Source organism: Centrocercus urophasianus, unplaced genomic scaffold (assembly GCF_019232065.1).
Source record: "Centrocercus urophasianus isolate 14NV4802_14NV808 unplaced genomic scaffold, USGS_Curo_1.0 seq_12, whole genome shotgun sequence".
NCBI lineage: Eukaryota > Metazoa > Chordata > Aves > Galliformes > Phasianidae > Centrocercus > Centrocercus urophasianus.
Window position 1 is genome coordinate 61,375,086 of NW_024884364.1, and position 12,650 is coordinate 61,387,735.

At 37.5% G+C, this 12,650-nt stretch overlaps 1 protein-coding gene across 4 annotated transcripts in view; it reads right to left on the reverse strand.

Annotated features, from left to right (window-relative positions):
- Positions 1 to 12,650, reverse strand: part of ATP11A (ATPase phospholipid transporting 11A) — a 122,354-nt gene that overhangs the window by 57,108 nt on the left and 52,596 nt on the right. For all 4 annotated transcript variants that reach the window (XM_042810419.1, XM_042810416.1, XM_042810417.1 and 1 more), the window contains exon 2: positions 5,181 to 5,303. In XM_042810419.1, the coding sequence (XP_042666353.1) occupies positions 5,181 to 5,303 (123 nt within the window). The remainder of the gene's footprint in view (positions 1 to 5,180; positions 5,304 to 12,650) is intronic.

Below are 12,650 nucleotides of genomic sequence, written 5' to 3' on the forward strand. Positions count from 1 at the left end.
ATTCTCAGAGAATTCCCTACAGCTCCCGACAAATTTTTTCTCTATGTACCTTCTCCTTTGTTCAAAAAAGGCAAATGTATACACACAATTAGTCTTTAGTTCATTGATTCAACTAGAATTGAAATTGCAAACCTCTATTTTGTCTACAACTGAACAAAATCCTGGAAATACAGCAGTTCTATGAAGATACAGAAGATAGCAAATCAACAGTAAGGAAATGGAACATCAGAAATTACTAGAAAATAAAACAAGAAAAAATGAGGTATGCTACTGTGTAAATCTATGGCTAGCTTACACACTGAATAGCCTGTGCATTTCACAATCTTAAATGCTAACAAAGCTTGGGAAAAGACAGACAAATCTGACCAGATGTATGAACTACTTCTGCACACAACTGTTCAACTGTTCAACTGTTTGTTGAACAGACTAAGACTGTTTAGCCTGGAAAGAGTACGGCAGAAGATCACTAACAGCATCAAGAAGATAATAATGATCATGGCTGCTCTCAGACTCAAGCACTTGCAATCAACATGGAAAATTAGGAAGTAGGAGTTTCAAAATGAAAGTTTAGTTTTATTTTATCAAACTTCTAAATTTTCACTGTGCATTAATTATTCTAAAAATTCAAGTGGGTTCAAAAAATAATGAAGAAATTCAGACCAAAAACTCATGCATTAAATGTTAAGTCATCAGTTTTGGCTAAATCACAAATCATCAAATACGGACCGTGGTGAAGAACTGGAACAGGCTGCCCAGAGCAGCTGAGGATGCGCATGCACTGGAAGTGCTCAGGCTCAGGCTACAGGGCCCTTTGGGTAACCTGATCCAGGGGGTGTACCTGTCCAGTCCAGGAGTGTTGGAATTGGATAGGCTTTAAGGTCCCTTCCCACCCTACCATTCTGTAATAGTAATATCCTATTGAGAAGTATCACTCTATGTCTACTTGTAGCTTCCTTCCTTAAACATCTACTGGTGGCAACAAGATACTGTGCTAGGTGGGACTGCAGCAGTTCCCATGACAGTACATTAAGTGGTTTGGCACTTCCACACACTATATATATATTATATATAGGTATATATATAGGTATATATACCTATTGGCATACTACCTGGGACACTCTCAGCACAAAGTATGAAGTATGGACATTAAGGAGGTTTCATGTTAGTTATTTTGTGATTAATCACTCTTCAGAAGCAGAATTGATAAAAACTTGATGTTCTCCCAGTTCAGAAATAGAAGGAACAAAAGGCATCCCTTACCAAATTCTTTTCACCACTACTGTAGTAAAATTTTTTTTTGAAATAGTGGTTTTAACGATCAGTACATTCTTTCAAAATATGAACATTTTTAACAAACAAACAAAAAAAAAAGCAAACAACTCCTGCCAACTCATTTAACATGAAGTTTTTTGGTTTTTTTGACTCCTCATATGAAATAGCAGGGTTTTCTCTTCCAGCTATTATTTTGCCATGTTGTATCACTGCCATATAAATTCAAAGGGCACAAAGCACTTACATTAACAACTAACAGTCCATGCAGGTGAAGTAGTTAAAAACTAGAACCACGTAAGAATCTACCTTACAAAAGTTACTACCTTTGAACACAAGCTAACTGCATTCACAAGCTAAAACAATTATTTTGCTTTTTATTAATTCAACAAAGACTTTTTGTAGTACGTTGTTAAAAGTCGCATGAAATCAAAAAAGCATTTTTGTCTGCCCAATGTCTGTCTTAATCAGTTTTTTCTCAAGCAGGAATATGCCATTGAATAGATAGAGCATTAACCACATTCCACAGTGACAACGCAATATACAAGAAATATCCTCCTGTACCGGAATCAAATTATCATCTTGCTGACACCAGGAAACCTCTTGTGCAGCATCATGAAGTTTACCTTTAGAAGAAAAAAATCTTAGACTTTTTCAATTACTTCGAGTGGCCATATTTTTTCAGTTTTATGACAGGGCATTTGTTAATACAGGAACATACAGTCCAATTGATGAAGTTTCCTCATGGTTTTAAGGTACTCTTTTTAGAAACTCAATTTGTCTTAAATTGGTTGAATTTGTACTTCAGAGTTCAGGGTTTCTCATCCTTGAAGAGCAATCATCATCTTTCCTGTATGAGCCTTAAAGACCTATAAAACCACAGCTGAAAACTACTGTCTGTCCTACTGATGAAAAACTAAGGAAATACCCTTCATGGTTGAGGTATTGTTATACAGCATGCTTGTGGTATTGTTATATAGCATGCTTGCATGTATGTATTTTACTCTAACAACTATGGATTTCTGATTATAACATTGCTTTTCAATAGTATTTCAATATATTTTCATTATTTTTCAGTAAGTTTAAGGCTGTCTTTCTTAAGCTGTGGTAGATATTCTTTCAGAGAGCTTCTAAGGGAGCCGGTAAGGACAGAGTGAAAGTCTGAGCTAGCTAGCTTACAGAGCAAGAATCAATGCAAGCCAAATCACAGTAGCGCTTTACCCAGTATATCTGGGATAGAACACATGAATAATCAAGTTTTCTTGCAAAGGACAGCATAGGTAAGATAGCAAGAGAAATTTTCTATATCAAGACAATTGTGATCCAAGTTGAACTTTCTGCCCTCTTAGGAACAATACTGTAAAAAGTATGTATCGGTATAAAGGACTTCTGCAAACTCTACTCCCTCCTAAAAAACAAGGGCTGCTCTGAAAGTAATATTTCCCACTGTATTATGTTGGCCCACGGTATGAGAGGAAGATGCTGATGATGCGGCTGTAGAGACTGAACCTTTCCACAAATATTCTGTTCCATTCTGTATGACAGATGGCAATGGAGGGGCAGCCTGACAAAATGGAGCCTGACAAGGAAGCGCAGTTGAGTCAAAGGGTTATTATTGAATTCCTCCATGTGGAGAAAACCGCATCAATTGACATTCATCAATACTTGCTGAGCATTTATGGAAACTGAACAGTGGATGTCTGCACAGTGATGTGGTATGCTTCAGCAGTGGTGGCAGAAGGTCACCTCTGCCGGTGCAGATTTTTTAATAAACGCAACATGCAGACTCTTGTTCATTGCTGGCAAAAATGATAATGCTGATTATGCTGGAAACTAGTGTATTGTAGCTGAGAATTTGCTCTATCAAATAGCGTTATTGTACTCTTTGTAGTTTCCATACAAGTAAATAGGAGGCATTACTTTTGGAGTTACCGACATAATCTTCACTGTATTTACTTTCACAGTGAATACTTAGATTACTTATTTAAAGTGTAACAAGTTTAACGTATAAACCACAAATCTGAGATCTGCGTATAAAAATATTTCTAAAAACCTTTTGTTTATGGAAAAGCTTTTATGATCAGTTGACAAGAATCTAATATTTCAAACATCTAACTGAAAATATATCAAAATAAAGTGAAATCTTTTCCTTGAGCTAATTAAAATTCCACACATTTAATAACTGTTGGCAAAAAGCTTTGGCTTATTCTCACACTAAACCACATTTAAGATCCCACTCTACAAAGCACAGTAACTCAAAACTTCTAATTTCACTATCAAAAAAGATGTCAAGCACCTCGTAGAACTAAGTAGAATGCTTTTTATTTCAAAAAGTAACTTACTTCAATAGCTTTATGTATGTAAGCTCTAGATGAAATATACAAGATTGAAATGTAACACAAGTACAAAGATTTGCATAAAATGTGTTTATGCTGCAACAACACACAAAGTGATGTGCAAAGTACAGGATTTCCCATTGTACTTGTCTGACCATATTCCACCTGGATTATTTACCAAGTTACCTTTTCAATATTTTATCTAATTAAAGATGTTTAGACACTTGGCTATTTTTCTAGGCATGCTGTCTTTGGAAGAGATATGGGAAGAAGATAATAAAGATTGTAGTGAAGGAAGATAGTAAAATAAAATTTTATGTAAGAAATGAGACAGTTTGAGAAGCATAACTTTTACTACAGCTTTGCCATATATTAGTGGAAGGCAAGTGTTCAGATCCACTAAGGTATGCAAGCATACAGAGATTACAGGGTTAGAAAGGTTCTCAAAGCAAGTCTATGAATCTAAGTTACTGCTTAAAAGTAACTTTTTCCAGTAAAAGCTATTTTAAAGTCATTCATAGAATCACAGAACAGCTTGGAGTGGAAGAAACATCAAAGATGATTTGACTTCCAACCTCCCTGCCACAGGCAGGGTTGCCAACTGCTAGATCAAGCGCGAGTTCAGATTGACGAGGGTCCCATCAAACCTGGCCTGGAACCTCCTCTCCAGGCATGGGGCATCCACAACCTCTCTGGGCAGCCTGTATCAATACCAGAACCTCACCATTCTCTCAGCGGAAAATTTGCTCCTGACATCTCATCTAAACCTTCCCTCCTTGAGTTTAAAATCATTTCCTCTTGATGTTATTTCATAACTGGCTTGCAGGTGGTCACTCATGAAGTTGAACATCTGAACACATTCAATAGATGAAGTTCCTGGGGAGTCTGCGACATAGAAAGCTGCAAGTGTTCAGTTTTCTATGCTACTGGAACAGAAACATTTAAGGCAACTCAGTCTTTCTAAACCAGCAACTTATTTGTTCACACAATACTGCTGAAGCAGGAAGTTGTAAATTTACAGTGAGTGATAAAGTGCATGATTTCTAAAAGGTATAAAATCTTGGTATTTATGATATGTTTAAGACTGATTCACTTGTTAGATGGGTAATAATATCCCATAATTTCTAAGAGGTTTTTGTGTCAGTGTGAGCTTTTGAAGGGAACACTTATTGTAGAGATCACATACATCGATTGCAATACTTCTTGTATTTTGAGATAATGCTCTCAATTAAAAAGGAAGATGTACAATTACAAAGTCTCGCCTTGGGAAGATGTTCTTTACTCCAGCATCAATCCAAATGAAAATTAATTTCTCACTCCTTTGTGAAAAAGCACAGCCTCATTCTGAGACATTCTACATACTACATTGAACATTGGATGAGTTATTTTATTCTAACTCATGAGAGGAAACATGACAATTAGTTTTTGTGGAAGAAACTTGAAATGTTCATTTACCTTTGCCAATTATAGTAAAGGAGAAACATAGGAAGTACAGAAAGACCATCTTGGAGGAATAAAATAAGCACATAAAGCGTAACTTAAACTAATTTATGCAAGTGAGTGAAATAACACTACCTTTGATGAGACTATTCTGTTATCTGGAAATCTCTGAGGAATGTATGCTTCAGTGCCTGGAGGTGGTTCACGATGCCCAACATAAATAGTCCGACTGTCCACCCAATTCTCTTCTCCAGCACACTACGAGAGGGGGAACAAAAAAAAGAAGTCATTATCACTTCACCCAGTATTTCTGCAGTAAGGTGAGTTGCAGATTCAAGTAACTAAACATGCCTAATCAGTACACACACAGCCATCAACATCTGATCCCTTGCATTTCTCTGTATAATCTTAAGACCACTAAAAGACAAGTTTAAGTCAATTCTCAGAACTCCCTATATACACCAAAAACCACTTTTCCTAAAAGAGGAAACATGAAAATTATATTCTGACTTCTTAGTTTTATAACTGAAAAAAGAAGAATGGTAACTCAGCAGTTTATTGGCAAATATCTTTGTTTTAGGAGAGAAGCCCTGTCTTCTCCAAAATACTAGCAATAACAATATTCTGAGATACACAGCAACAGTAGGAAATCTTAGATTGCCAGGAGAGAACTCAGCTTGTCAGCTCAGATTCCTTGTTCTTTATTGAAAGCTGCATCTGCAAGTAGATGAACCAAAGTGAAATGTTCATTGTTGCTTCGTGGAACTCCACTACATTTATATTTTAATTAGTACTTCTACACTATGTATAAAAACATGCAATTTGCTGTAGATAAGCCAATTAATTCTACGGTTTCACTAATTCTCATCCAAGATACGAAAAATACTTCAAGAATAGAATACACTTCTAATATCTTGATCCAGACAGAAAACCAGGCATCCCCCATTTTGAAACTGTCACTAGGTAAAAAGATGAGTAAATTAAATGTTGAAGTATATAACCAATTTGAAATCAAAATCTGTCTTATGCTGTAATTATATATATATATATGGTTTTGGCTGGGATATAGTTAATTTTCTTCACAGTAACTGATACGGTGCTACCTTTTGAATTTGGGATGAAAATAGTGTCAACAGCACAGCTGTGTTTTAGCTGGCACTGAGCAAGGTGGGATACCTCGACTCCAGGACTTTTCAGCTTCCTGTGCTGCCCTGCCAGAGTGCAGCCTAGGGGTGCACAAGGAGCCTGGAGGGGACACAGCCAAGGACAGCTGACTGCAGTTGAACAAAAGCTATTCTACACTGTAAGAACGACATCCTCAGCAATAAAAGTTTGGAGGGAGGGAGTGCAGCAAAGTAGGATTGGGGTGAGATGGACAGGATCAGAGTTATGCTCGAGTAAAAATAAATGTTCTCAAGTAACTGTTATGTGTGATTCAGTTCATTTTCCTGGAAATGGCTGAACATCTACCTGCCAAAGGGAATTAGCAAATTGCTTTACTTGCATGTATAGATTTTGTGCTATTAAAACATCTAAGCTCAACTCATGAGATCTTGCAGTTTTACCTTTCTGATTCTCCTCCCTATCCTGCTGTGGAAGACTGAGCGAGTGACCATGTGGTGCTTAGCTGCCCACTGGGATTAAAGCACAGCAGTAAATTAGATGGAAGCTCCTTTTCTGACACTTTGTATAGTGTAGTAAATACTTCCCAGAAGTGTCCGTGGGCACTGATGCTGTTTGGCAAAGTAACCAAAGTTACCAGAAGCAGTTTAGTAGAAAAGTGGAGCCAAAGCATCACTCCCCAGAACAGCAGCTCTTCTCTTCTAATCAGTCTTATTGGCAATAGCTCTGGGCAGATTTGCTTTACTAGTGCAGATATGGCTGGTAAGTCTAACATTTCATTTTTAAGCTTAACCAAAAACATACACTCACATCTCTTTCATTGCTTCTCTTCTATGTGATCATTCCACTGTTCCATGCACAATACACATGAAGAACAAACTTTCAATATAAATTGTGTAAATTTAAGTATAAAACTCTTTTAATCTCCTGAAAACCTGAAGCAGCACTTTTACAACAGTTACCTATCTGACATGAATGCTATGCGACATGAATGGCTTTCTTTGTGGAAAGAAAAAAAATGCTAAGCAAGAGTATAGGAATAAGAGCTTCAGAACTCAGGCACAGAAGAGCTGACTGGCCATAAAGCAAACTGTAAGGTGAACAGAGAGAAAAACAAGGAGGCTTAAACAAAAAGCAACTTCGGCTGCCCCCCACCTTTATACTTGAACTAGTTAGGGAAAAGCCCTAACTCATACTAATTCTTACTTATCACAGAATCACCTGGGTTGGAAGGGACCTCAAGGATCATGTAGTTCCAACCCCCCTGCCTAGCAGGGCCACCAAACACACACATTCAGATCAGGTTGCCCAGGACCCCGTCCAACCTGGCCTTAAACACATCCAAGGACGGGGCATCCACAACCTCCCTGGGCAGCCCGTTCCAGGGCCTAACCACTCTCCTTGTAAAGAACTTCCCCCTAACATCCAACCTAAATCTTCCCTCCTTCAACTTGGATCCATACTTGTCATCCACTTATGACAGAAAACAAAGCGATTATGTTCAGAAGCTACTGAAAAGTCTGAATTACAGAATTCAGAATAACACTAAAAGACCTTTGCTTTTGTTAGCTCTTTCAATATGCACATTTTATCTAACTCAATAGTTTTGAGGAGTTAGTTAAGCATATATGAATGCAAGTTCATGAAGGAAGGATGGTAGCCCTTCTTAAGATACATCAGAACCCTAGTCATAGCTTGTACTCTTGTATCACTGACTTCAGAGGGTGGGCATATATATTTCACATGCCAGATCCTTGCAATGGGAACCCGAAATTAGGATGTGGGTTATTCTGAAAAGTACACTAATCTTCCAGCCAGACGACTCCCACATCTCTAATTTGCCTTGTCACAATCTCAAAAGCAGACTGCCATTCTAAATGCTCGTACCACTTCTGAAGACTAGCTAATATTCCTACAGCATGTCAAAACATTTTAGAAGCAGTAAAAAAAAACTTTCCACAATCTACCTCGCTTCTGTGCCAAGAGCAAAAATCAGCATCTTCTATCAGTTTATTAGATTATATTTTTACTTTCTCAATACACCTGAACATGCAATGTATGCAAATGATTCAGTGACTCTTGGGACAAGCAGTACTTCTGGAAACATAGGAGTGAGAGATATTCCTAAGAACTAGACCAAATTGTACTGTGTTCATTAATTTTTCATTAAGGATATTCCAGACATCAAAGAAGCACAAAGATTATTGCTAATACACTTAAGTGCTGAGTTCGTAGACAAATGCTTAAAGGGGTAATGGGAATATAATGCATGAATCTTTGAACATCAAGAATAAATCCCTCACTTTCTCCTTCCCTCCACACAGACCATGCCTGACAATTTGTGTCAGCTTGACAAAGATCTTAGTTCAAATATATTTGGGTTTTATTTATTACAATCATTTTTATTTTACAGTGTAACCTGATCATTACTCCAACTTAGTTAAAACAGTCCACTGAGAAATTACTTATCAAGCTAGGAAGCACAAAAGATAGATCTCTTCAAACTGTATCCTGCTGCACTACCATCAGTATGCAAAGGTTTGATACCCTGGTGTATTGTGTTACCGCTGAGACATAGACCAGAATTTGCATCCAAAAAGAAAAGTTCTACAGAATTTACTTTAAACACGGATGTAAAAATCAAGACAAACCCTTCTGTTAGCTTAATTGGACCCACTTTTTATTTTGAAGTGATCAAATCACCACAAAATACAACCACATAGCTTAGATCTCCAAACAATTTTCCATTTCAACATATTGTCCGGAATTGGACAACATACGTGCTTTACACAATTCAACAAGTTGACACAAACTTCAAATCTCTCAAACACTCAAAGGCCATACACAAAATTTTGTGGGAGAGACAATATTATACAGAGTCACAGAATTGTACGAGTTGGAAAGGAGCCCTAGAGATCTCTGAATTCAACCTCCTGCTAAAGCAGGTTCCAGTGCATAAAGCGCTTTATTCAGTAAGATCACAAGTACCTCACTTTCGTGAAGCAGAAAAAGGGAAAACAGTGATGTGTATCACAAAACACACAATCAAGAGAAATCAAGTCGCAGCATTTTAACTTCTAGTAACGCTAACCTATAATACTGAACATTTTGAAGCAAGAATTCTTTTGCTGTTCAGGTAGCTCATATGAGATCATTTGCTGAATGACACCAGGGTAATTAAAAAAAAAAAAGCAATCAGATGCTGCTGTCAGTACAATGAAATATGTTCTTTTCTTTATTATTATTTTAGAGTTCTATTACTTAAGCCCATTAAGGATATGGGGAAGAAATCAAAAATAAATCTTAACATTATCTGCTTCTATTAATAGTATAAAGCTCAGCCTACTGAGACCAAGTTTCATTGGCACATCAATGAAGAAGCATTACTTAGCTTTTATGCTTTCAAGCAAGGTCAGCAACAAAGAAGGCAAAGACCAGCAATAGACTCAGTCATCCTTATGTAATGCTAAACAGAGGTGTTAACAGAATTATACCTTAATACATGTATAAACTGGAAGATGAACACCTAATATTCAGTTCTCTGAATTTAAAAAGAAAAAAATAAAATAAATAAAGCTGAGACTAGCTTAAGATTCACCTTCATACTACTCCCACCTAATTTTTTACAGAAATGCATTATCTGGGGTAAGTATTCAACAGATGACAGTGAAAAGAAGACAGACGCTGGGCTAGCAGTTGTTTGGTGTCTTCCAAGCAGCTCTCTGTGGTTAATTTGAAGATGCTCCTCTAACTTCTCATGGAAAAAAAAAATAAAAATAAAAGCAACATGGTAGAGTACAAATGATTATCCAGTCAATGGTTTTTATTTTAGCACCTTTCAAAGATAATTTTAGCACATAAACTAAAATCAAGCATACCAAGGTTGTCACGACAGTGTGTAGGTGCTGGGAAAGTAACTGACCTTGAAAGATTCCAGGTCTTTCCAAGTATTTTTAGTAAACACATTCAACTTACAGTTTGCTAATCAATGGTAGCACTGAATGACACTTCCTGACTTTCCACTTGAGCTACTAACTTGGGCATAATTGGAAAAATAACCTTGGATTCAAAATTATATTCACTCTTCAAATAAATTAAACACAAACTACTAAAAAAGGTTCATAATGCATTAAGCATTACTAAAAACACAGCCAAAATCTCCACTGGTCAGGCTGTAAATATATTTTGTTGGACAACGTTCTCTCATACTTCTTTGCTAAATGCTTTCTCGGAAGGAGTTACAAACAGACTGCAGACTATCTATAGATTTGCTAGCAGTAAATTCCACGCATCAGTTGTAACCTTGCTCACTCAGGCTAAGACTAAAAGTTCTTTTCTACAAACACTGCATTCCTGGAGGACAGAATGGCATCACTTCAGGTACTTTAACAAAACACTACTATTTTATCCCAAGTGCAATTAAAACTATTGTTAAAATTGCACACCAAACCTACAGCTGTTCATCACTATAGAGTATTAAGTTTAGAGGATAAGAAGCACTGGTCAGCTATTAGCACTTGACATCTGCATGAAGATTAATGACAAAAAGCCAAAGAAAATTTTCACAAGCAGAATATTTTGCTCTGATATAACTGGATACATTCCATTCAGTAACACTGAAAAAAAGATTAAAAATAAGATTCCAACTTCGTATTTAATGAAGAGAAAAAACAATTTTAGTTTCTCAGGTAGATCAAATTCAATGAAGTGAAAAAAATATTTCATTCTCATTTTCATTTTCTTAAGCATACTAACTTCTTTAACATACAATCTAACATCTCACGGTTACGCGATCAATCTCATCTATTTCTTGTCCCCTCAAGTATACCATGTACCTGCTCTTTTTTACTTGACTCCGCGCCATTCTACAGGTAAATGTCAACCATCTCCCTCTGGAAACAATGGTGCAAAGCGCAAATGCCTACCTAACCACTGCAGACCAATCAAATCTGCAACACTTTAAAGGTAGAGCTGGTCTGTAAATCCTAAAAAGCAGAACCCTTCTGTAAATACTACAAAGCAGGCTACTTCTAAAGAAAAAAAAGAAAATTTACATTTCCTCCAAGCTCCTCACTAGTTAGAACAAATGAGAACATTTGTTCTCACCAAAGCAAACATTCCAGCTTCTACAAAATATGAACATTTTAATAAAATTTATCTCTTCCTTCCACATCATGTCTTCTTGAGCACCATACTCAGAATAAAAGGTTTCTGAGAATATTCTAATATAGTTACACTCAAATGATGTCATACTAGCTCGCACAACTATAATTCAATTTAGCCCCTCGTAGAAAGTCACGTTCCTTTCATTTTCAGTTTAGAATGCCACATTTAACTGAACACCACCTGTACTTAACAGATAATAACACAGAATTGCAGAATGATTTCAGTTGGAAAGGACCTTTAACATCACCTGGTTCCAACCCTCTGCTGTAGGCAGGGACACCTCCCTCTAGACCAGGTTGCTCACAGCCCCATCCAGCCTGGCCTTGAATGCTTCCAGGGAGAGGGCATCCACAGCCTCACAGGGCAACCTGTTCCAGTGTCTCACCACCCTCACAGTAAAGAATTTCCTCCTAATACCTAAACTAATTCTACCTCCTTCCAGTTTAAAATCATTTTCCCTCACCCTGTCACTACATGTCCTTATAAAAAGTCCTTCCCCAGCTTTCCTGTAGGCCCACTGAGGTACTGGAAGGTCGCAATAAGGTCTCCGGAGCCTTCTCTTCTCCAGGCTGAAGAGCCCCAGCTCTCTCAGCCTTTCCCCATAGAGGAGGTGCTCCAGCCCTAATCTTCGTGGCCCCCCTCTGCACCTGCTTCAACAGCTCCATCTCCTGTTTCTGTTGGGGACCTTCTCCTCAGTGGTGCTCTCAAGCCATTCTCTGCCTGACCTGTTTCTGTGCTGGGGATTGACCCGGCCCAGGTGCAGGACCTTGCACTTGCACACAGAGCACTGTAGTGACCCCCTTAAAGTTACAGAAATTCTGTTTCAAATATATACTATCCAAACCAAGTTTTTCAAGCAAGAGTAAGACCTTTCACAAGTGCTAAATTTAAACTCCAAATTTCGTTTATATGCTGGACCCTGAGTGTAATTATTTGTGATGCCTGTGATTTGGAAGAGAAACAATATTGTGAAGCTAGCAATCTGGATAGCAGACAGACTACAGTCAGAAGTCTTGTCTTTTTCACCCATGATCTTCAACGCGTTTCAAGGAATTATTGGGATGATGGCAAAAAGACCTGTAAAATACATTAATTAGTGGATGCTTTTGCTTTATTTGTTTTCCTTCCTCCCACTGTAAGGGTTCTGACACATTTTGCTCCTTGCTGTCTGCACATCGGTAAGATACCACAGCAGAGAGAGAAATGCTGTGCCTCTCTGTACCTGACCCCATTCAGGAAGAACTGGTACATGGAAATCCTTTCAAGAATGTCTCAAATGCAATTAGAAAGTCAAATGAGAAAAACTATACTAAGCAG